We start from the raw sequence: 21,549 nt of genomic DNA, 5'->3' as shown, positions 1-21,549 counted from the left end.
ACTATGTATTATTCTACCCACCCTAATGTGTATCAAAATGGTTTATTACGTCCTTCCAGTGATTGCTAAGCCAGAATCCATCTTCTCGGTTAAAATTGTCTCTGTGTTTGTAAATGTGGATCGCCTCATGTACGAATCTCTCATGATAGCCAGATGGCTTGCAGAGAACCTCTGTCTTGGAGAAGTCAATGTCATGTGAGCCCACTGAGTTGTAACAGTGATCTGCCACGGCTGAGGTGTTTGTCCTACAGTGTTTCAGGTCAGCTTTATGTTCACGGATGCGGTCCGAGACATGTCGTTTGGTTTCCCCAATGTAACTGCTACCACAGAGGCAACTTAGTTTGTAGACACCAGGGTACTGTATGTCTGGAACCACATCTTTTACAGACGGTACCAGATCACGGATTTTATGTACTGTGTTGAATCGGACCTGGATCTTGTGTTTAATCAGGATTTTGGAGATCTTTTTTGTGACCCCAGCAATGTAGGGTAAGGTGATGGTCTTGAAAGGCTCCTCAACAGGATCCTTCTTGGTGGTTGGAGTGATGGCTTTGCGGATTGTGTAGTCGGAGTAACCATTAGCCTTAAGAGCTTGGCGTACGTGTTTGAGTTCACTGGAAATGTGTTCATGGTCGGAGATGCATTGGGCTCTATGATATAGAGTCTTGATGAGGGAATTCTTCTGGGATGGATGGTGGTGGGAATCCGGTTTTAGATAAGCATCCGTGTGGGTGGCTTTCCTGTAGACAGAGTGGCTCATTGAACCATCAGGTCTCCTTTTGATTAGGACATCCAAAAAGGGTAGCTTGCCATCATTTTCGACTTCCATGGTGAATCTGATGGCTGGGTGTATGGAATTGATATGGTCGAGAAATTGGTCTAGAGCAGGCCGGCCATGTGGCCAGATGACAAAAGTGTCGTCTACGTACCTCTTCCATAAGGTCGGGCGTAGAGTGGCAGTCTGGATGGCGTCCGTCTCAAATTTCTCCATGAAGATGTTGGCTACAACCGGAGATAAGGGGGAGCCCATTGGGGTGCCCTCAATTTGCTTGTAGAAGGTTCCATTCCAGGTGAAGTATGTATTGGTTAAGCAGTGTCTCACCAGGGGGGGTACCCCAGCATTCAGTCCTTGATGAACCAAGTCTTCAATGATTGCGATGGTGTCAGGCACAGGCACCTTGGTGAACAAGGAAACCACATCAAAACTGACAAGCAGGTCGTCTGGGGACAGGGCAATCCCCTTGATTGTTGATACCAGGTCAGTAGAGTTTAGTACTGCAGAGGTGGTTTTTCCAGTGAAAGGCCGTAGGATTTCGGACAAAAAACGAGCCAGTTTGTAAGTCGGGGAGTTGATAGTAGAGACAATGGGGCGAAGAGGTGTATCTTCTTTATGTATCTTTGGCAAGCCGTACAATCTTGGTGGCCTGGCTGCAGAAGGTTTCAACGAGAACTGTTTGGTCTGATCAATTAATGCGGTTGAAGCAGAAATGATGTTGTTGGTTTTGGAGACGAGGCTGTTGGTGGGGTCTCTTTTTATTTTTGTATAGCTGCCATCGGTGAGTAGTTCTTGAATTCCGTGATCTGGTACCGTCTGTAAAAGATGTGGTTCCAGACATACAGTACCCTGGTGTCTACAAACTAAGTTGCCTCTGTGGTAGCAGTTACATTGGGGAAACCAAACGACATGTCTCGGACCGCATCCGTGAACATAAAGCTGACCTGAAACACTGTAGGACAAACACCTCAGCCGTGGCAGATCACTGTTACAACTCAGTGGGCTCACATGACATTGACTTCTCCAAGACAGAGGTTCTCTGCAAGCCATCTGGCTATCATGAGAGATTCGTACATGAGGCGATCCACATTTACAAACACAGAGACAATTTTAACCGAGAAGATGGATTCTGGCTTAGCAATCACTGGAAGGACGTAATAAACCATTTTGATACACATTAGGGTGGGTAGAATAATACATAGTGTTATATTAAAAATGTATAAGGTATAGGGTGGTTTATAGCAATACAGTATGTAATTTAATGTTGGTTTTGCCTATGGAAGTATATAGTACGGTATAGACGCGTGTGATGTAAGAGAATAAAGTTTAGATGGAAGCATATTATATAATTTTTTTTTTTTACAACGTAGAATTTTTCATGTATTACTTACTGTTAGTAACTCAGCTTATTGTAGAGTATAGTAAGTTTACTGATGATGCTATGTAGTTTATACTTTAGTTTGTCATGCAGTTTATACTGTAGTTTTTTACGTGGTTGTTTAGTAACTACAGCTACATACTATTAACATTCCTTTCCTTTGTTAATGCTCCCCCCCTTCCCCCCCCCCCCTTTGATGCTGCTAATCCTGCATAATGCACGGGCATAGTATTGATTTGGAACCCCCCCCGCCCACCTCCTACGCATTTTCCATATGCTGAATTCCTCTTGATATGCAAATTATTTTGTTTAGACGCTCTTCTTCCCACCTCCCCCCCCTCTAACCCAGCTTAAATATACGCTCCAAGCTTGGGGTGTTTCATTCTTCGCCTGAGGATGGCTGCTTGCGTTGTGGCCGAAACGTCGTGAGAATTGTTTTATTATGTTTTATTTTTATTATTTTATTACTTCCCTTCTACGTGACTTTACCGAAAGAACCAAGAAGATGAATCCCTGCAGTCACGAAAGCTTTAAATCGAAATTTAACCGCCTCTACGGGGAGGGTTTCCACATAACTTTGAGATCCTTCAACAAGCTCCGGGACAAGAAGGCTCAGCTAATCGAGTCTCTCACCTTTCTGAAGAGATGCCGCGACTCTAAGGTAATACCGAACGCATTTACACTAACATCTGCTGCTGTAACTTCTTCTAATGCGAAACGAATTCTGTCTAGAACTAGCTTAGCTCTTATCTCAGAGAAAATCAGACTTACGCGCACCGAACTAGATCAGTTAGACAAGACACTCTACAAATCACACTTATCCTTGAGTGCAACAATGTCCACATCGGATTGGGAACATGTGGAAAAAATGACTGCCTCTTCAGCTGCCGCTATGTCGACTAAATGTAAGGACAACTTGATTTCCAAATTCAACCGCCTCTCAAACAAGAAACCGGACCCACACATTGAAAAGCTAGATGTTAACAAAGTCGTAATTAATCGCAGTAACAGTCCTATTTCTGAAGGTTTGAAATCCGTTTTAGCTAAAGGACTAAACTTTGCAGTCACACCTAGACACATACCAGTTAATGATATAATTGCTCGAGTAGATGTAGCTCTCAAGGGCTTGAGTCACATCGCTGCAGACGTAGCAAGATCGGAAATCTCTGTAACCCTCAAAAACGCTAAGATGCCAGCTAGCAACATCAGCAAAGATGAGCGTTTTGAATTAGCTCAATTAAAAAAGAGGGATGACATTGTCATCCTCTCAGCCGACAAAGGCAATGCCACTGTCATCATGGACAAAATAGAATACAACAACAAAATTCAAGAACTACTCACCGATGGCAGCTATACAAAAATAAAAAGAGACCCCACCAACAGCCTCGTCTCCAAAACCAACAACATCATTTCTGCTTCAACCGCATTAATTGATCAGACCAAACAGTTCTCGTTGAAACCTTCTGCAGCCAGGCCACCAAGATTGTACGGCTTGCCAAAGATACATAAAGAAGATACACCTCTTCGCCCCATTGTCTCTACTATCAACTCCCCGACTTACAAACTGGCTCGTTTTTTGTCCGAAATCCTACGGCCTTTCACTGGAAAAACCACCTCTGCAGTACTAAACTCTACTGACCTGGTATCAACAATCAAGGGGATTGCCCTGTCCCCAGACGACCTGCTTGTCAGTTTTGATGTGGTTTCCTTGTTCACCAAGGTGCCTGTGCCTGACACCATCGCAATCATTGAAGACTTGGTTCATCAAGGACTGAATGCTGGGGTACCCCCCCTGGTGAGACACTGCTTAACCAATACATACTTCACCTGGAATGGAACCTTCTACAAGCAAATTGAGGGCACCCCAATGGGCTCCCCCTTATCTCCGGTTGTAGCCAACATCTTCATGGAGAAATTTGAGACGGACGCCATCCAGACTGCCACTCTACGCCCGACCTTATGGAAGAGGTACGTAGACGACACTTTTGTCATCTGGCCACATGGCCGGCCTGCTCTAGACCAATTTCTCGACCATATCAATTCCATACACCCAGCCATCAGATTCACCATGGAAGTCGAAAATGATGGCAAGCTACCCTTTTTGGATGTCCTAATCAAAAGGAGACCTGATGGTTCAATGAGCCACTCTGTCTACAGGAAAGCCACCCACACGGATGCTTATCTAAAACCGGATTCCCACCACCATCCATCCCAGAAGAATTCCCTCATCAAGACTCTATATCATAGAGCCCAATGCATCTCCGACCATGAACACATTTCCAGTGAACTCAAACACGTACGCCAAGCTCTTAAGGCTAATGGTTACTCCGACTACACAATCCGCAAAGCCATCACTCCAACCACCAAGAAGGATCCTGTTGAGGAGCCTTTCAAGACCATCACCTTACCCTACATTGCTGGGGTCACAAAAAAGATCTCCAAAATCCTGATTAAACACAAGATCCAGGTCCGATTCAACACAGTACATAAAATCCGTGATCTGGTACCGTCTGTAAAAGATGTGGTTCCAGACATACAGTACCCTGGTGTCTACAAACTAAGTTGCCTCTGTGGTAGCAGTTACATTGGGGAAACCAAACGACATGTCTCGGACCGCATCCGTGAACATAAAGCTGACCTGAAACACTGTAGGACAAACACCTCAGCCGTGGCAGATCACTGTTACAACTCAGTGGGCTCACATGACATTGACTTCTCCAAGACAGAGGTTCTCTGCAAGCCATCTGGCTATCATGAGAGATTCGTACATGAGGCGATCCACATTTACAAACACAGAGACAATTTTAACCGAGAAGATGGATTCTGGCTTAGCAATCACTGGAAGGACGTAATAAACCATTTTGATACACATTAGGGTGGGTAGAATAATACATAGTGTTATATTAAAAATGTATAAGGTATAGGGTGGTTTATAGCAATACAGTATGTAATTTAATGTTGGTTTTGCCTATGGAAGTATATAGTACGGTATAGACGCGTGTGATGTAAGAGAATAAAGTTTAGATGGAAGCATATTATATAATTTTTTTTTTTACAACGTAGAATTTTTCATGTATTACTTACTGTTAGTAACTCAGCTTATTGTAGAGTATAGTAAGTTTACTGATGATGCTATGTAGTTTATACTTTAGTTTGTCATGCAGTTTATACTGTAGTTTTTTACGTGGTTGTTTAGTAACTACAGCTACATACTATTAACATTCCTTTCCTTTGTTAATGCTCCCCCCCTTCCCCCCCCCCCCTTTGATGCTGCTAATCCTGCATAATGCACGGGCATAGTATTGATTTGGAACCCCCCCCGCCCACCTCCTACGCATTTTCCATATGCTGAATTCCTCTTGATATGCAAATTATTTTGTTTAGACGCTCTTCTTCCCACCTCCCCCCCCTCTAACCCAGCTTAAATATACGCTCCAAGCTTGGGGTGTTTCATTCTTCGCCTGAGGATGGCTGCTTGCGTTGTGGCCGAAACGTCGTGAGAATTGTTTTATTATGTTTTATTTTTATTATTTTATTACTTCCCTTCTACGTGACTTTACCGAAAGAACCAAGAAGATAATGAAGCGCTGTTAATAGTTTATCTCACTGTACACCTGAAAGGTGACTGAATCTTTGCCCTGCACCCACTCTTAGACTCTACCCCAAAGGTCAATGTTCGTGTCATAAAAACAAATGTTAAATGCCATACATACGTGTAAGTGAGTGGTGGGTACCGTGATTCACGTATATCAAAGAGAGCGATTGGTCATTGATCGGGGTCAATCTGTGTCGATTTGTCTCTCGCGCCCCAAGGCCTCACACTCACACGCGTGGAGTACTCTGAATTAAGACACAACGTGCCACGTGACATCCCTCACCCGTACAGGCACCTCCGTGTCCCCAATGACCCCCCCGCATCCCCCATGCCCTCTCCCCCCCCCCCCCCCCATGGTAATACGACCCTGAGCGCAGGACCGACCCCATGACCTCCTGAACACAAAAAAAGTAGACATCCCTATGCAACGATGTAGACTGTCGTCAAAAGTGCTGTTCGCGAGCACCTATTAAGCCCTGACGCCGGCGCACGAGGGGCCCCGGCTCCAAACACGCCCGGCCGCCTTTGTCTTCCCAATGCTGCCGATGTTTAGGCACTTCCCCGGCTGTTCGATTGAAGGAAGGCCGAGTCGTCCTTCGGGGAGGACCGAGGACGAGTCGTCGATAACCCCCCGCCGCCGACCCCTGAAGCCGCGCACCACAATCGATCCCAGGTGGTGCTGTTCGTGTGGGGCAGTGCCCGCTGCGGCCTCCTACTGTGCCACCGAAATAGACAGAGGGACATCGCTGCCTTTGCAACAGGACCAGCTCTGGCTGCTGTTACCAAGCGCTCGTGGCTATTTTCAGCTCTGGGCGATATCAGTGGAAGCCTCGCATCGAGAGGGCAATGCCGTTAGCGAGTAAAGCACGGGTGCAGATAAAGCCAGTGCGCTACCATAACGTCGGCCGCTTTTGTATCTCCTTTGTCTTCGCCGTGATTGATGTTGACCGCAGGAACCCTGATTGTTGTTGTTGACGGATGAAGCAATTTGTTTTTTTTTTACGGTTTGAGTCGACTTAGAAGGCCAGGTTCAGCAAGGTTTCGCGAACAACACGTAGGACTGGTGATTTGTGCACCGAGGGTCAGGGAGCAGCAGCGCAATCACCACACCGGCCTGTACGCTACAGCTCCCATGTTTGTGAACTCACCCTCACTCAACAGCAGACGAAGATCAGATGCGTGATTTCGTATACAGATTGAGCACGTGTTGTTATCGAACACCTATTTGCGTGCACGAGTCGGCGGAGTGGCACCATGTTTGTTACTGTAAAGCCGACACTCAAGTCAGGGAAACGCTGGACAGATTCAAATAACTTCTTACATACACACCAAGACAACCACAAAAAAACCCGTACAGAATTATAGACTGTTGGGACAAGTGTTGTTAGCGAGCACGTGTTAAGGGCAGACCCGTGCAAAGAGCGGCGGTCTGGTTAGCACCATGCCTGGCCGCCTTTGACTCTCCATTTCTGATGCGTACACAGCAAACCAGGCATTCCTTTTTAAGGCCGAGTCGATCTATGGGAGGTCCACGACTCCCAGGACCGGTTTCGGATGTACCACTCACTACTGATGTATGTTAGTCGTGGCTGAGAATCGAACCACGGTCGCCGGGGTTCGAAGCACAGTCCGCGAACCGCTTATGCCACTGTTCCACACTGCACACACAAACATCATACTAAATGCCCCCTTATTACAAACCGTCCAATGCGGCCCACGTGTTTCACTTGAAAATCCATGTTGAGTTTGTTTATAAAAAAAAACAACACAAGCGAAGCTCCGGGAATGGATTATTATTTTTGGTCCGAGCCCTTCCTTGTTTGGCCATTGTGCAGAACCTCCAAATCGTCGCCAGCGAGGACGAATCTGGGCAGGGAGACCCCTGCTGCGTCGTCTGTGTTTATGGGTCTGGTGAGCGCAATTAAGGAGTGGGGGGTGGGGGGACGTCGGGGGGGGGGGGGGTCCTTGACATTTTTGACAAGCCAAGTGTGTGTTTTGATTTAAGATGACCCATGTTAGCTTCATTGGAACACTTTACGAGCCACTCTTGAAAGTTGTTTTTGTTATGATCATCTCCCCGAACGGTGACCTTGACAATTCACGTTTGTGGGCAACTTAATCCGACTGCTCCCAACAACAGCCGGCTCTCCGGGACAACGTGATTTCGTCGAGTTATCAAGTTTTCCCGGGATATTCTTCTGAACTGCTCAAAGTCCCGTCAATGTTGCTGCCCTTGCTTCGGCTTCTCGACACCAAACCCAACTCGATGCATCGAGACATTACAAAATATATATATTCGCAACGTCACGGTGCACAGAGCAAACACCCTGCTGATGACACCCAGCGACGTCGAAACCGGTCCACAGCTTGTATGCATCAACTAAGACGGCTGGAAAGATCGAGGGCAGTAAGGTGAGAGCTTATGGATACCATGCGCAAAGGGGAATGGAGTAGTGGGTGCTTAAAATCGCACCGTATATAGCCAACCAATTTAGATGATTTAAAAAAAACGATTCTAAGCTAAAGCCCCCCGCCCCCCACACACACACATGTAGCCATGGGTCGTATGAAGTGAAGTCGCTGTTGCGGGTGCGTGGTTCCTAGAGGCCCGTATGGTCGATGAAGTGGCGAGCTGTGGGTGCCCCCCACCCCGGGCGATTCGCAGGAGCGTTCCCGCAAGAACCCGACAGCCCCCCCCCCCCCCCGTAGCGAGGAGCCGCCCTGCTCCTACGACTTCACTCCTCCTCCTTATTCGCTTTCGGTGTCGTGGCCTTGCGTGGCGAGCGCTCGTGGCTGGCGACTTAAGCGGGCACAGCGGCGCTGCTGCCTTTAGCCCGCACGGTTCCACACCAGTTACGATCGCATCAGTGGGGTGGGGGGGTGGGGCGTCGGCCTGCGGGGGAGATACCGGCGGCACCCACGCGTTTTGCCGTGGTTCTCACGAGACATCCGCACGAGCCAACGTCACTCGATGTTTACATTGTTTCGTTTGTCATCGTCAGCCATGATCAATCCACTGCTGGATGAAGCCCCCCCCCCCCCACTCCCAAGCTGTCGTTTGACGATTCTGAGATGCAACAAGAATTCTAGCAACCATCCCGCGCACGAGCCGATTTCATCGCTCCGTCTCCACAGGGGTTGACCAACACCAGACGGCGTTCCATCCTTTGGCTGCCACTATTTAATTATTTTGACCATCGGCTATGATCGATTAAAAAAAATCCAGAGACGCAAAGAAGAGACGCAGAAACAGACGCTCGTGAGAGAGGGGACAGTAGAGGGGAGGGATGAGGAGGAAGGGAGAGGCCGCGCGTTTGTGCTGAGCATCTTGACAGCACAGAATTGCTGAATTGCAGTGACCCAACCTAACCCAACCCAATTCCTACACTAACCCTACCCGAACCCCAACTCCGACACGAACCCTAACACCACCCTAACTCCTACACTAACACTACCCTATCCTACCCCAACTCCCACACTAACCCTACCCTACCCCAACTCCTACACTAACACTACCATAACCCAACCCAACTCCTACACTAATCTAACCTAACCCAACTCCGAAACTAACCCTCTCCTACCCCAACTCCGACACTAACCTAACCCTTACCCAACTCTTACACTAACCCCACTCTAACCCAACTCCGACACTAACCCCACTCTAACCCAACTCCGACACTAACCCCACTCTAACCCAACTCCTACCCTAACCCAACCCAACCCCGACACCCACCCTACCCTCATCCTAGCCGGGTTCCCACCGCTCCCCCCGACCCGCCCCCTCTCTCTCCCCACGCCGCGCGCGTCACTCCCAGAACTCACAAAGCGCCGACACCCACTTCAATGCCTTCCCCGCACCACTACCACCAAGTCACCACCCCCGCCAAAGACACACACACACCCCTTCCCCGAGCAACACCCTAACCCTACCCCTCCGAATACCCGCGGCGGTCAGAGAGGCTAAGGATAGGCGCATGAACTCACTCACTCGCGCTGCTGCAGGTGTAGGGGAATGATCGAGACTCCTCGACTCGTTGCGGTGGCATCGTCACCAGCAGCAGCAGCATCACCATCATAAAGTAGCCCGTGGTTCCATTGACAGTACGAGTCCAATTTGCCCACGTGGTGCTGCGTGAGGGTTTGGGCGCTGGAGCTGGCGGCGTGAACGCGGTGAACTCATTCGCTACGGACACGTTCAAGGAGTGCCGGTGCTGCTGTTTGCTGCTGCTGCTGCTGGTGGTGCTGGTGGTGGTGGTCGGGGCGAGCGTGAGAGATGATCGCCGCTGGCACGGGCATGGAGGAGCGGTTGCTGCTTCGGCTGAGTGGGGGGCCACCCTGGGGATTCAGACTCAGCGGGGGCCGTGAGGTGCAGAGTCCTCTCGTGGTGTCCAAGGTACGGACCGGTGGATCGGCGTGGGACGCGGACTGTGGTGGACAGGGGGGGGGGGTTCGGGGCCGCCCCGAGATGAGCGGACGGTGTTTCTGCGTGAGTTTGTGTTGTTTGCCTTAATAGGTGCTCCCTAACAGCACGCTCCCCTGAAGTCTATATAAGGCCGTGATGTCGGTTCTCTCGCTGTGTTAGCCTTATATAGGTGCTCACTTAAAGCGCGTTTCCCCAACAGTCTCTGAGTGGGATCTTAGCTTTGTGTGTGTGTATGTGTGTGTGTGCGTCTATTAGCTCGTATTGCGTGTGTTGGCCCAATCGGTAGGCGATCGCTAACAGCACTTGGACCCAACAGTCTATAAAGTTGTGCGATGCATGTGTAAGTCCACGTGTGTCTGTGTGTGGGGGGGGGGTAGTGTAGCGGTTAGCGCGCTGCACTATGAACCTGGTCACCCGGGTTCGATTCCCGCTCACGGCCAACACCACAGTGACGATTATCTGAACCGGCACTGGGCCTCCCCTAGGTCGACTCAGCCTCAAATGAGTACCTGGTGCGGTGTGTAAACATCGCCACTGGGGAGACAAAGGCGGTCGGGCGTGGTGCTGTCCCACCCACCCCCTCGTGTGTACCGTTCCGGCCTTCATAGGTGCTCGCTAACAGCACTTGCCCCTACACTCTGTTAAGGCTATACGGGGGATCTTTGTCTTTGGAGTGGATAGAGATGAGTGGCGCATTGATCAGCCCACTGCGCTTCGAACTCGGCGACCTATCGGGTTCAATTGCTTGCCACAGTACTAAAGGCTGGCGCCAGTTGCAAGTGATATCTCAACCGGTCACAAGCCTCCCCTTGGGTCGACTCAGCCTAAAATGAGTACCTGGTGTGGTGTGTGTGAACATCCCCATTCGGGAGAGGACAATGAGTGACCAGGCGTGGTTCTGTTCACCACCTCCTCTTCGTGCCCCGTAGCAACCTTGAAGAGGTTCTCGCAAAAACAGCACTCGCACACAAAAAAAATATCATTATAAAACACTAGGGGCGGTTTATTTGTTATTGTTATTTTCGTTTAGAGTAGGCACTTTAAAATATATATATCATGACTACACCCTTAAGAAACGACTGTACGATGGGGATTCATCATTGCCTAACCCTCAACCACTCAGGGCAAAGTCTTCGAGACTTCAAAGTCACGCGAATTGAGACACGCGTGGGGTTCCAATTCACACCGTGTCCGTTGAGACGTCTTCGGAACTGAAAGCAGCGAAAATTTGTGTTGTTTATTTAGAAGCTCAAACAAAATAGACGAATGCAGAAGTGAGGCGTAATGTCAATGGAGCTAGTCTTACTGGGGAATTAAGTTTGATGGAACACTGGCACTCACACGAGCCGAAGAAGCGATGTTGTGTTTGAGTGCGCGTGTATCGTGTCTGTATCGGGGAGAGCGGAGGCGCAGTGGTTAGCGCGCTGCGCTACGAACACTGTAGCTGTCAACCCCTTATCAGTGTCCGACTTGATTGCAGACCAATTCACACCTTATTAGTCACCCCGTGCCCTTATAAATCGTAACGTTCATCCTACAAAGTCCCATCACAAGGGAGAAACACAAACACATAGATAAACAGGTGTTTGTTGAGCCCAGTATTGAAACGGCTGTACACCGTATGGACCTGAAAACTCAATTCCCCTGTACACGAATACGGATACACCGTATGGGTTGACAGGTATGCGAACACGGTGACCTGAATTCGATTTCAGCACACGGCCAACATCAGTGACGATTATCTGAACCGGTCCCGGGCCTCTCCTAGGTCGACTCAGTCTAAAATTAGTTCCTGGTGCTATGTTTAAACACGGGGCGTGGTGCTAACCACCCACTCCCTCGTGTGCTGTGCTGGCCCTTCATAGGTGCTACTCACTCACAGCACTTTTCCCACAAAGTCTGTTGCCTCCGAGCAAATTACCCTGACAAATGCGTCCGAACTTGTCGCATATCTCAGCGCTGCGCAGAGTTGAGGCTGTTCGTCTCTTTGGATCGGTGGCCACCACGAGGACTTCCCAGGCGTTATGAGCCGGGGAGGTGAAAGTGCTGAGTGTCAACCGCGACGGGGTTTTACCCACGTGTCGTTCAATATCGCAACGCAGGAGCCTCTGGGTAAATGTTTCGCATCATTGCACCTGAGGCTGTGACCAAATCAGCCGGAAGCTAAAGCTGCTTTGACCATCGATGGTGCTTTGATGTGTGCCCACCGTACATCATGATGAAACAGCTGTTATAGGCTGCTGCGGGAATACGTTGGGAGCATCAGAGGCCAGATCATAAACATTCCGTTGTTACACTATACCGGTGGTTCTTCAAGACCTGGGGTGCATGCACCCACTGGGGGTGCGAGATGCCCTTTCTGTGGGTGCGAGACGTGGCCAGATTTTTTGTTAAGAAGGTAAATCATCGAAACACCAATTAAGCACGGAGGTACGTGAGTTCAACTTAATTTGTTTCTTCAAACCCTTATGTATGTATTAACATTATAATCGTTTTGACGATTGTGAGCCAAAGGGTTGCAAGTCTGCAGTCAAGGTTAAGAACCACCGCACTATACTATGCTGCCACGTCTATGCCCTCTACCTTCGCCAACTCAAACTGACCAGCGTGGCGAAGTGGTGAAGTATGATCGAATCACGCGTACGGGACCCGCAGGATAGGCCCTCATCCAGCAGTGGATTAGCAAACGTCTGTACACAGTACAGGATGGTTTCGTGTTCACAAATGCGATTTGCAACTGACAGCAAACCATGGCGAATGCAACTGGAAAGGAGGAAAATGGAGAAGTGACACTTGTGGAGAAGGCAATAGTGGTTGTCCGATGGATAGACTCGCCCCTGCCATACGAACGTGGAATTTCCCAGGGGAGATGAGCACTGACGCACTGGGTTATTGGAGCAGGAAGTCACTCATAATGTTGATATATATACAGAAATAACGTTTCATTTCCACACAAATAATGGTAATTGTTTACTTATGAAAGCCCTGAGTCTCAAGACTTTTTTTTATCAGAGGGCTCTGCATTGGCATGTTTTGGCCAATGCCTGACTTAGTGGGCAGGAAACCCGAACACCAGGAGAAGACCCCCCCCACCACCACGCATACGAGGAGGGTGACACTCACCTGCCCCCCCCCACCTCACAGCTCTCTTCGCCTACAACGCGTGGCAAGCCCTGCTTGCCGGAGGTCACCCAACCCCAAGAACCAACCAGCCTCAAAAAATCCTTCAGCTTCAACTTCATTCCTGCTGGGTGATTTGGCCGTAGGCACGCACACACACACACAGTGCCCCACGTGTGCGTGTGTGCATGAGCTGCTTGCGTTCCTGTGAGTTTATTTTTGTGGCGGGCATGTTCCAGCTCCCGCTCCAAAGTCTGCCCCTCTCTCCTCGCCCATGGGACCGCTCCCACCAGACACCGATTCTTGCCCATGTGAGACAAATTCTACTTAGTTATTCTGGTTATTTAATGTGTCTACATACGGTACAAAATACATATAGACTGGGCTTCATTTCTCACTCGGTGTGTTTTCCAGAACACTGCTAGGCTGGCTTAGAGTAGGGATTATTGGCATGGCACTCCCTACCACAGGGGTACAAGGTACGCCTATCCATAATAATCACTTTATTATTTTACCCCATATTTCTATAATCCGATGGACAGGTTGATGCGAATATAAGGTGCATTGAGGACAAAATAAGGCGAGATGGGTGTGTCATACCAACATTCATTCCCGGAACAGCATTCCGAACTCCTTCCGGTCAAAACTAAGAACAGCATTTCGGCGATTGTGACAGAGAGACTTGTGTAAATTATAATCACGTTCTCAACGGGTCAGAGCGGAAATGCGGTACAAATTCAAGCATAGTAGAGTCAGCCATTGTCCAAATAATCAGAAATGCACCCGGTCTCATACCAGGATTAAATCGGGTTAGTGCTTTGACGGGTAACCATCCCATGCACAGCAGGTATGAGGGCAGTGCAGCTCGCATGTCTATGCTCCCCACCTTCAACTCGCCCTGAGAACCATGGTGAAATGTCGTCGTATCACTGCCACGACCTGCACGGCGTGCAAAGTTCTTTACCCATTAGGGCCTCACTTGCTCTCAATTTCAGGAGGTTCCTGCGATGGCCGTTTTGGCATCTTTGGCCAATTCCATGATTGAAGTGACTTTGTGCGGGAGGAAACCGGGACAACCCGGATGCGAAAACCCCCACCATGCATCGGAGTCGGTGGTGGCACTCAGCACTGCCATATCCGGGCCACTCCCGGTAGTTCCCACTCATGAATCACCGGGGAGGCCCCGGCGGTCACACGCAGCTGACGAACCAAGCGAGTTCAACCCTGCTCAGCTTCCGATATTCATCGAGATTTGGCGCAGGGTTGGGGAAATTGGTAACGCTGAGCCATGGCACAATGGGAATGCCACCGGCAGTGTTCGACACGTACGAAGCAATACAGAACGAGAGCAGCTCAAGCCAGAAGTGGTGGTGCATGCCTGTGATTCAGCAGTTTCTAGGAAAGGCTTATTGGGTCACGTCGATTTGGGCATCAAAACTTCCCACCTGGGCTGCAATGTGGCCAGGGGATAGCAGTACAGCAAGTGGGCTCGTGCACCTGGTCGTTTAGACATTGGAGTTGTAATCACCAGTGCACGGACTCTCTGGTTTTCCTCCCACACAAAAGCCAAACTCTCACCAATGCTCAAATATCCCAGCGCACTCTCCTGAGAGGCACTCCCTGAAGTTGAGTCAGACTTTCGTGGAAAATTAAATTACGTTGCTACTAATTTTGGTTATTATTTTATTATACACGGCACCAAATGTATACGCGTCTCTCTGTTCAATTAAATAGTAATAATTTACCACCCTTTCACAATCCATTGCTAGACGAATGCCTTCTCACGCCTATTCTATCACGGTAGTCGTTTGACCATACTTCACCACTCTGGTCAGTACGGGTTTGTGAAGGTGGGTGCCCAGGTCCTGTTCAGATATCACTCGCTGCTGACTGTAGCTGTTAATGGGAATCAAACTCAGGTTGTCAGGTTCCTGACTCATTGCGTGAGCCACTGCGCCACCGCTCCTATGCACCACACCCGTATGTGTGTATGTATGTTGAACTTCTTTTGCACCGTACGTAGCCAACCTTGCTAATCGGAGGTGTTGAGGAAGGACAAAAAAACTAACAATGCCCTTTCCTGGTGACGAGCTGTCTGCCCGAGTGGTAAGTGTGCGCAAATGTGTGCAAGTGTGTGTGTGTGTGAGAGAGAGAGAGAGTGTGTGTCAGGGCCCTTTAAAAGGTGAGGCTGAAGACGTTCACAGAGTGGATTTAAAAAAAGCCCTCGCCTCTTGCGGTCTCCGGTTTCCCGACTCCTCGCGCCGGGGAGCTATCGAGTTGACGAGACCGCTCTCTGAACCGGCGCTACGGTTAGCGGGACCCGGGTCGGGTGTCCAACTTGGGTCCAAGGCGCCCGCGCCGCTGAGAGTTCGTTTCGGGGGAGAATGCGCGCCGCGTGCGCGCGTGGCTCTGGGGAGCGAGCGAGCGAGGTGGCGGATACCGTGGCAATCTCCTCTCACTTTCGTGGCTGGCCGCGGCGTCTCCTGTGTGTGTCTCTCTCTCTCGTCTCCCCACCTCTTGCCGTCTCGTCCCGCGTCTCTGTAAACACGCAGCAGCAGCAGCAGCAGCGGCAGCAGCGGTGGGAGGTATTGGGAGAGTTGCCTTCTAAAGAGGGGGCGCGGCGTAGGGGTGCAGAAGCGATGGATTGGTGGTGAATATTTGGTGGGGGCAGAGTGGTTTCATATTGTGTCAAGTAGCCAAGAGGGGTTTATTGAGGATATGTATGTTTGTATGTTTTTCCCAATGTAAAAGGGGCCACTTTTTCCAGTAATGCAGTAATAAGGGGGAGGCGGGTATAGTGCCATGCCACGAAATATTTTATTCAGGGAGGGCACTTACCTACGTTCAAGTGTATTCACTAACCAATACATGCTCTGAAACCATTCGGTAAGAGTTTATGTTTGTTGTTAAATTCGTATGTTGAACTTCTTTCGCATCGTACGTAACCAACCGTGCTAATCGGAGGTTTTAAAATCACCCCGAAAAAAACCAGGGCAATCCTTACCCCCCATCAGATTTGACTCAGAAGTCACCTGCCTCTGCTCCTCTGTTCTCACACTTATATTGGAGGAGTAAGATGAAGGCTGAGATACGGTGTTACACGTGGCCGTGAGAATGTTGTTGTTATGTTATGCACATATTTTAAAAGTAGCTCACATGCAAATCATAGTGATAAATAAATTAATCATTATTGTGGATTTTATATAACCTAGATAGTCTCAAGACTTTTTTGATGAGGGTCCTGTATTGGGGTTTTTGGTAAATTCCTTTCGTTGATTCTCAGGATTCACCTGGCATAAAAAATATATGATCATAATGATCTTGCTACTTAGATGCTGGTGCTGCTAACACTGATGACAATGATATCATTGATGCTACCGATTATAATGATGATAAGACACTGGTGCATCATACTGGATTAAAAACCAAAAAGTATCGCATTGGCGTTGAGATTATTGCATTAATTATAAGAATTCCAAATTCCTGGAATGTGTCTCAGTCGTGCTTCTTTATATATAGCAGAATTAATATTAGCATAATTCCATCATTCAAGGTTATATTGAGATATTGAGATTGCTGGAGGAGGCTCAGGTGTCAGGTCCACTGAGCCAACACCGCTGTCATCCTCTGGGTTTGAAACCAGGCAGCCGTCTGTGATTAAATCAAATCGTCGTGTGGAGTGAATTGATGGTCGTGGTGCAGTCAGCAAGGCAATTTTCTGAACAACAACTAAAATATTTTTTTTCTGAAAAAAAAAACTCAACGCATTTGTCATTTATATTTGCTATGAATAAAAAGTGCCATTGCCCAAACACATCAACTGATTCATTTCTTGGCTATGGCGTTTTTGTACTGTATGTATGTTGAACTTCTTTTGCACCGTACTTAGCCAACCGAGCCAAATGGAGGTGCGGGGGAAGGGCAATAAACTAAGCATTAAAAACTGTTATTAAGAAATTAGTTTTTAATTTAGATTTAAAAGTTATTGACGAATGTGTTGAGTTTCTTATTATGTGCACACCATTGCCAAGGCAAAATCGAATTTTCCAAAATATTAAGTATTGTCTTTCACTTTCATAGTAACGAAACATCTTGGTTTGAATGCCATGTGCAAAAGTTTGCCCTCTAGTCTGTGTGAATAAAGAAACCCGTTTGAAAAGATGTCAGAAATAGTTCCCATGATGGGTTATTTTTGCTTGGCATCCTCTACCACATGGAGTTGAATTGCTCTCTTAAGAGTTCCGAACGGATACCTTGTCTCGTTCGATGGCACCGACATCACAATTGAGATACAACTGGGAAAATACAAATAACTAAGAATAGGGCTGAGATGGGATGGGGCAAAGAGTGAATGTGGACGCACTGGAGCCAAAGTCAGCCGGTATCGTTGTGTCCCACCGCACTACACCTACGACAAAATCACCGCGGATTCAGACAATCTCATCGGACCACCAAAGCTGAGCAGGCTTGATCCTCGAGAGTGTTGGGATGAGCGACCCTCATGCATACCAGGTGCTGTAGGCTGCGCAGGATACGTGGTGGGCAGCAGAAGATAGTGCAGCCAAATCCATCGTCGTACTGTACTTCTATGCTCCCGCGCCTACACTTTCCATCGACTCGGTCCCAAGAGGCTTTTGGCGCCCCTTGCGCACGCGCGCGCCGTGGGACTCCGCGTGCCCGGCCCTCCAGAGGAGCGGCCTCCCGCTTGCGGTATTTACAAGGCGCACCCGGCGCGTGCGTGCGTGCGCGAGCGAGGGAGCAAGCGAGCAATTTTTAGAAGGTCCCTCGTTGCCCCCCGTTCTGGGAGCGTCGTCGTGTAGGGTAGGCGCTGTATTTATAGCGGCGGTGACGACGCCCGGCAAAACGGAGATCGCGCGCACGTACGGGGGGTGTCGCCTTAGTGAGGGTTGCTGGATCCACCAATCTGTGCAAACGCACACGCTCGACCGCTCGCTCGCTCGCTCGCTGGCGCGCGTTCGTGTGGAGTGTTAAAAGCAGGAAGGCCTCGCCGAGTCTGTGGGCTGCTTTTCAGGAGGGTACTGCGTGAAAATGTTCGGTCAATTCCTTAACAATGAGAATGTTGCGTGTCAGAGGACTCCAGCGAGCGCGGAGAAACCCGCGCCTCCTCCCCCCGTGCGTGTGAGGGGATGACAGCTCGGCGCTCCGTAACGATGGTTTCACAAAGCCTCTTGCTCTACTGCCACCGCCTGGCCACTTAACAACCCAAATTGGCTTGCGAGTCACAAATCTGCACGTTGTCCACCAACCCTTCCCTCGAAAGCCACGTATCCGCCGCTTGGCACCACCTGAATGTTTACAACACAAGCCAAGCTGCAGCCATTCTCGAGCCACCAGCGCATGAAGGTCGCCATGTAGGTCACGGGCAATCTTTGGCCATCCTTGCCCATGCGCATGGTCAGTGCAGGGCGGTGAATGGGCGGAGGGGCAGGGAACGGTTCCGTTAACGCTCGCCACTAATGTTAGCCGTGGCCGGGAATCGAACTCGGGGCGCCGGGTTCAGATGGCACCACGCGCTCACCACTCTATCGCCTCTCCGCCACGGCACATGCAAGCTTCATATTTCATGTGATATAATTCCCTAATAATTTGTATTTTGCATGTGCAAGGTAAAGGCTCGAATAGAAAAAAACCGCGTCAAGATAACTCGGTGTCAGTGATGATGTTAATCTGCTTCTATACGTATCAATGGAGCGACTCACCAGAAGCATTGTATCAGGGGCCATTGCTTTTAATTCAGAGCTCAAGATTCTAAGAATCTCATTCACCCACGACCGCCTCATTCAATTCACCCTACCTCGGCCTCCGCGTCATCGCGACGCACTGAAGCGTCACGCACGCAACACTCAGGCCCTCCCTTTGTGCCACATCCTTTTGCTTTAAATTTCAAGGTGTCCCTGACAATTGCAATCAAAGGCTATTGTGAAAAAAATGAAAGTTCTCAAGAGTTGTAGTATATATATAAAAAATATATTTCCTTGGTATGTTTAACTCTCTATTGCCATCAGAGATGTCAGATTGGGATAGAGATATTGTAGGCTGGCATAACAAAAAAAGTACAGCCCTTTTGTAAATCCCGTACTGGATGAATGCATCCCCAAGGACCATGAGGGCTTGTTTGACCATACCTCGCCATGCTGGTCAATGCTGGTTGATTAAGGTGGAGAACATAGACGCAGGGGCATAGAAGTACAGTGCAACAATGGGTTTTGCTGCATTTCCCACAACGTGGCCCCACAGTCTACAACGCCCATTATGTGTGGCGACCATCCACGCACGATCCAAGTTCTACCCTTCTGAGACTTATTGGTAGGAAAGCATTGATTTTTATTTATATATATTGATTCATTTCAGTCTAAGCAAGGTTGAACCTGGATCGTGCTTGGATGGATATTAAATCAATATATTCATCCACTTACAGCACGTGCATCAATTTGTGAATGTATGTAAGAATATATCAAGTTATTTTCATATCTGTTTGTGAATGGTACATGGTATGGAATTAACTTTGTGATGAAAGTGGCTCTCAGGAGAAGTCAGGAGGTTGTTGCCATCATTATAAGTTGGCGGAGAGCTTCGAAATGCAGCCGTGATCCCATCTTCTAGAAGTCGTCTCCATATGCAATCGTACGTGTTTATAGTATGCGTTTCATACCGCCACAGAATCCACAGATTCCCACCACTTCTATTGATTCATGCCCCCTGGGATGCTGCTCCCGTTGTGCGCGACTTGCAGCGCACGAGGTAGCATGAACTTAAGTGACACTGAACGCAAACTGAGCAATATGCTTCTGAACACCATTGGAACCTCATTTGCCAGAAGAAAAAATATGATAATTGGTTTTTTACCCTTTTATCTGGCAACAAAACTGACACCTTTTTTTCACAAGGAGTCATGTTTGCATTGACCACAATACATGCAGTCATAATGCAAACAAAAAACATAACTCTGATAATGTATGCACTGTCCTTGAAGTTGATAAGTCCACACCCGAGACAGCTTTCCTTAGAGCCTAGTCTCACATAGTGTTGGACCAGATGACGCCAAAAGGTGCTTCTGCACAAACAAGCGTGCACAGTGATCTTAGATGTACAGTTTTCGTTGAAAATCCACAGATATGCAAAGAAGGATTTAGTCTGTCCCGACAAGTAACGGGGGGTGCAACATTCTAAAGGAAGGGAACATTATTCCTGAATATTTCCTCCACTCGGCGGAACAAAATCTGTGTCCATTCCTGGGGCACAAATATTTCCTGATACGGGACTGACATTGGGGTTTCGTCACGGAGGTCCGTGACGATGCACAGACCTCGTCGTGATTCCCACGGGCGTAGAGGGGGGGGGGGCATTGTTCTCGCCGTGAGAGAAAGCCGTCGCCGGTATGTTCCCACGTACTCGAGCCGGCACAATTAAGAGTCGGTGTAACTATAAATGCCTCCTCGGCTCTCGATGCGAGGGGGCTCTTAACTTTGGCGATCCCGCGTATTATGAGACGGGCTTGCGTAACCTCGCGCGCAATTCGTGTGTGGATCTCATTAGGTGCATAAAGGTCCCGATTCAGAGCAACACAACAGCCAAATCGTCATGTGCCGTGGCTTAAGGCGACACTGCCAGCTCACCGATACACACCGGCGTGGCCAAACAACCTCATTGAACGGGGGGCGGGGGGGGGCTTCCGTTAATCAGTGGATTTCCGAAAGTCTGCAAATCATCACCACCACCATTATTATTGTTCGCGGAACGCGGCCACTATCATCACGTGCGTGCGCCCCGGTTCCTGCGTCATAGCATCTCTAAAGGAGCACGCCGCTCATCCAGCCACCCAACGACACCCCAGCGCTCACGCGTGAACCCACCACCCCGCACACGACCTCTCATCCGCTGGTCCTGTTCGCCCTCCCTCCCCTCATTTACACGACGCATACCAGAGACCCTCCCGCAAGCCAAGGTCCAGAGAGTCGCTGATCTTGCAAGCTCATCATGGATTATAAATACTCGCTGAAGCCAGGGCAACGTATGGGGGGGGTGGGTTCTTGTGCCACTGTTGCCTCCTTTTTATGCAGGGTGGGGGGGGTCTCCGGGCACTATTATTTGTTAGGCTCGAATACACACCGGCCTTCCGCGAAGACGCAAGAGAAGTAACTCGATTACAGTAATTAAAATTGTATTGCTGCTCATTAGTTTATCTTGAACGGCCGCTCCTGGAATTGCATGTATTGCTATTTGTTATATTTTGTATT

General features: G+C 48.9%; 1 protein-coding gene across 1 annotated transcript in view; it reads left to right on the top strand.

The window, feature by feature from the left end:
* Nucleotides 1-9,633: 9,633 nt before the first annotated feature.
* LOC144720553 (synaptopodin 2-like protein) overlaps nt 9,634-21,549 on the top strand; it is a 52,644-nt gene continuing 40,728 nt past the window's right edge. The window contains exon 1 of the mRNA XM_078597345.1: nt 9,634-10,141. Coding sequence (XP_078453471.1) covers nt 10,022-10,141 — 120 coding nt within the window. The 5' untranslated portion in view covers nt 9,634-10,021. The remainder of the gene's footprint in view (nt 10,142-21,549) is intronic.

The sequence above is a fragment of the Lampetra planeri genome, chromosome 9 (assembly GCF_965212315.1).
Source record: "Lampetra planeri chromosome 9, kcLamPlan1.2.h2, whole genome shotgun sequence".
Taxonomy (NCBI): Eukaryota; Metazoa; Chordata; class Hyperoartia; order Petromyzontiformes; family Petromyzontidae; genus Lampetra; species Lampetra planeri.
Note: the sequence above shows the minus strand (reverse complement) of the source record. Positions and strands in the feature narration are given on the sequence as shown.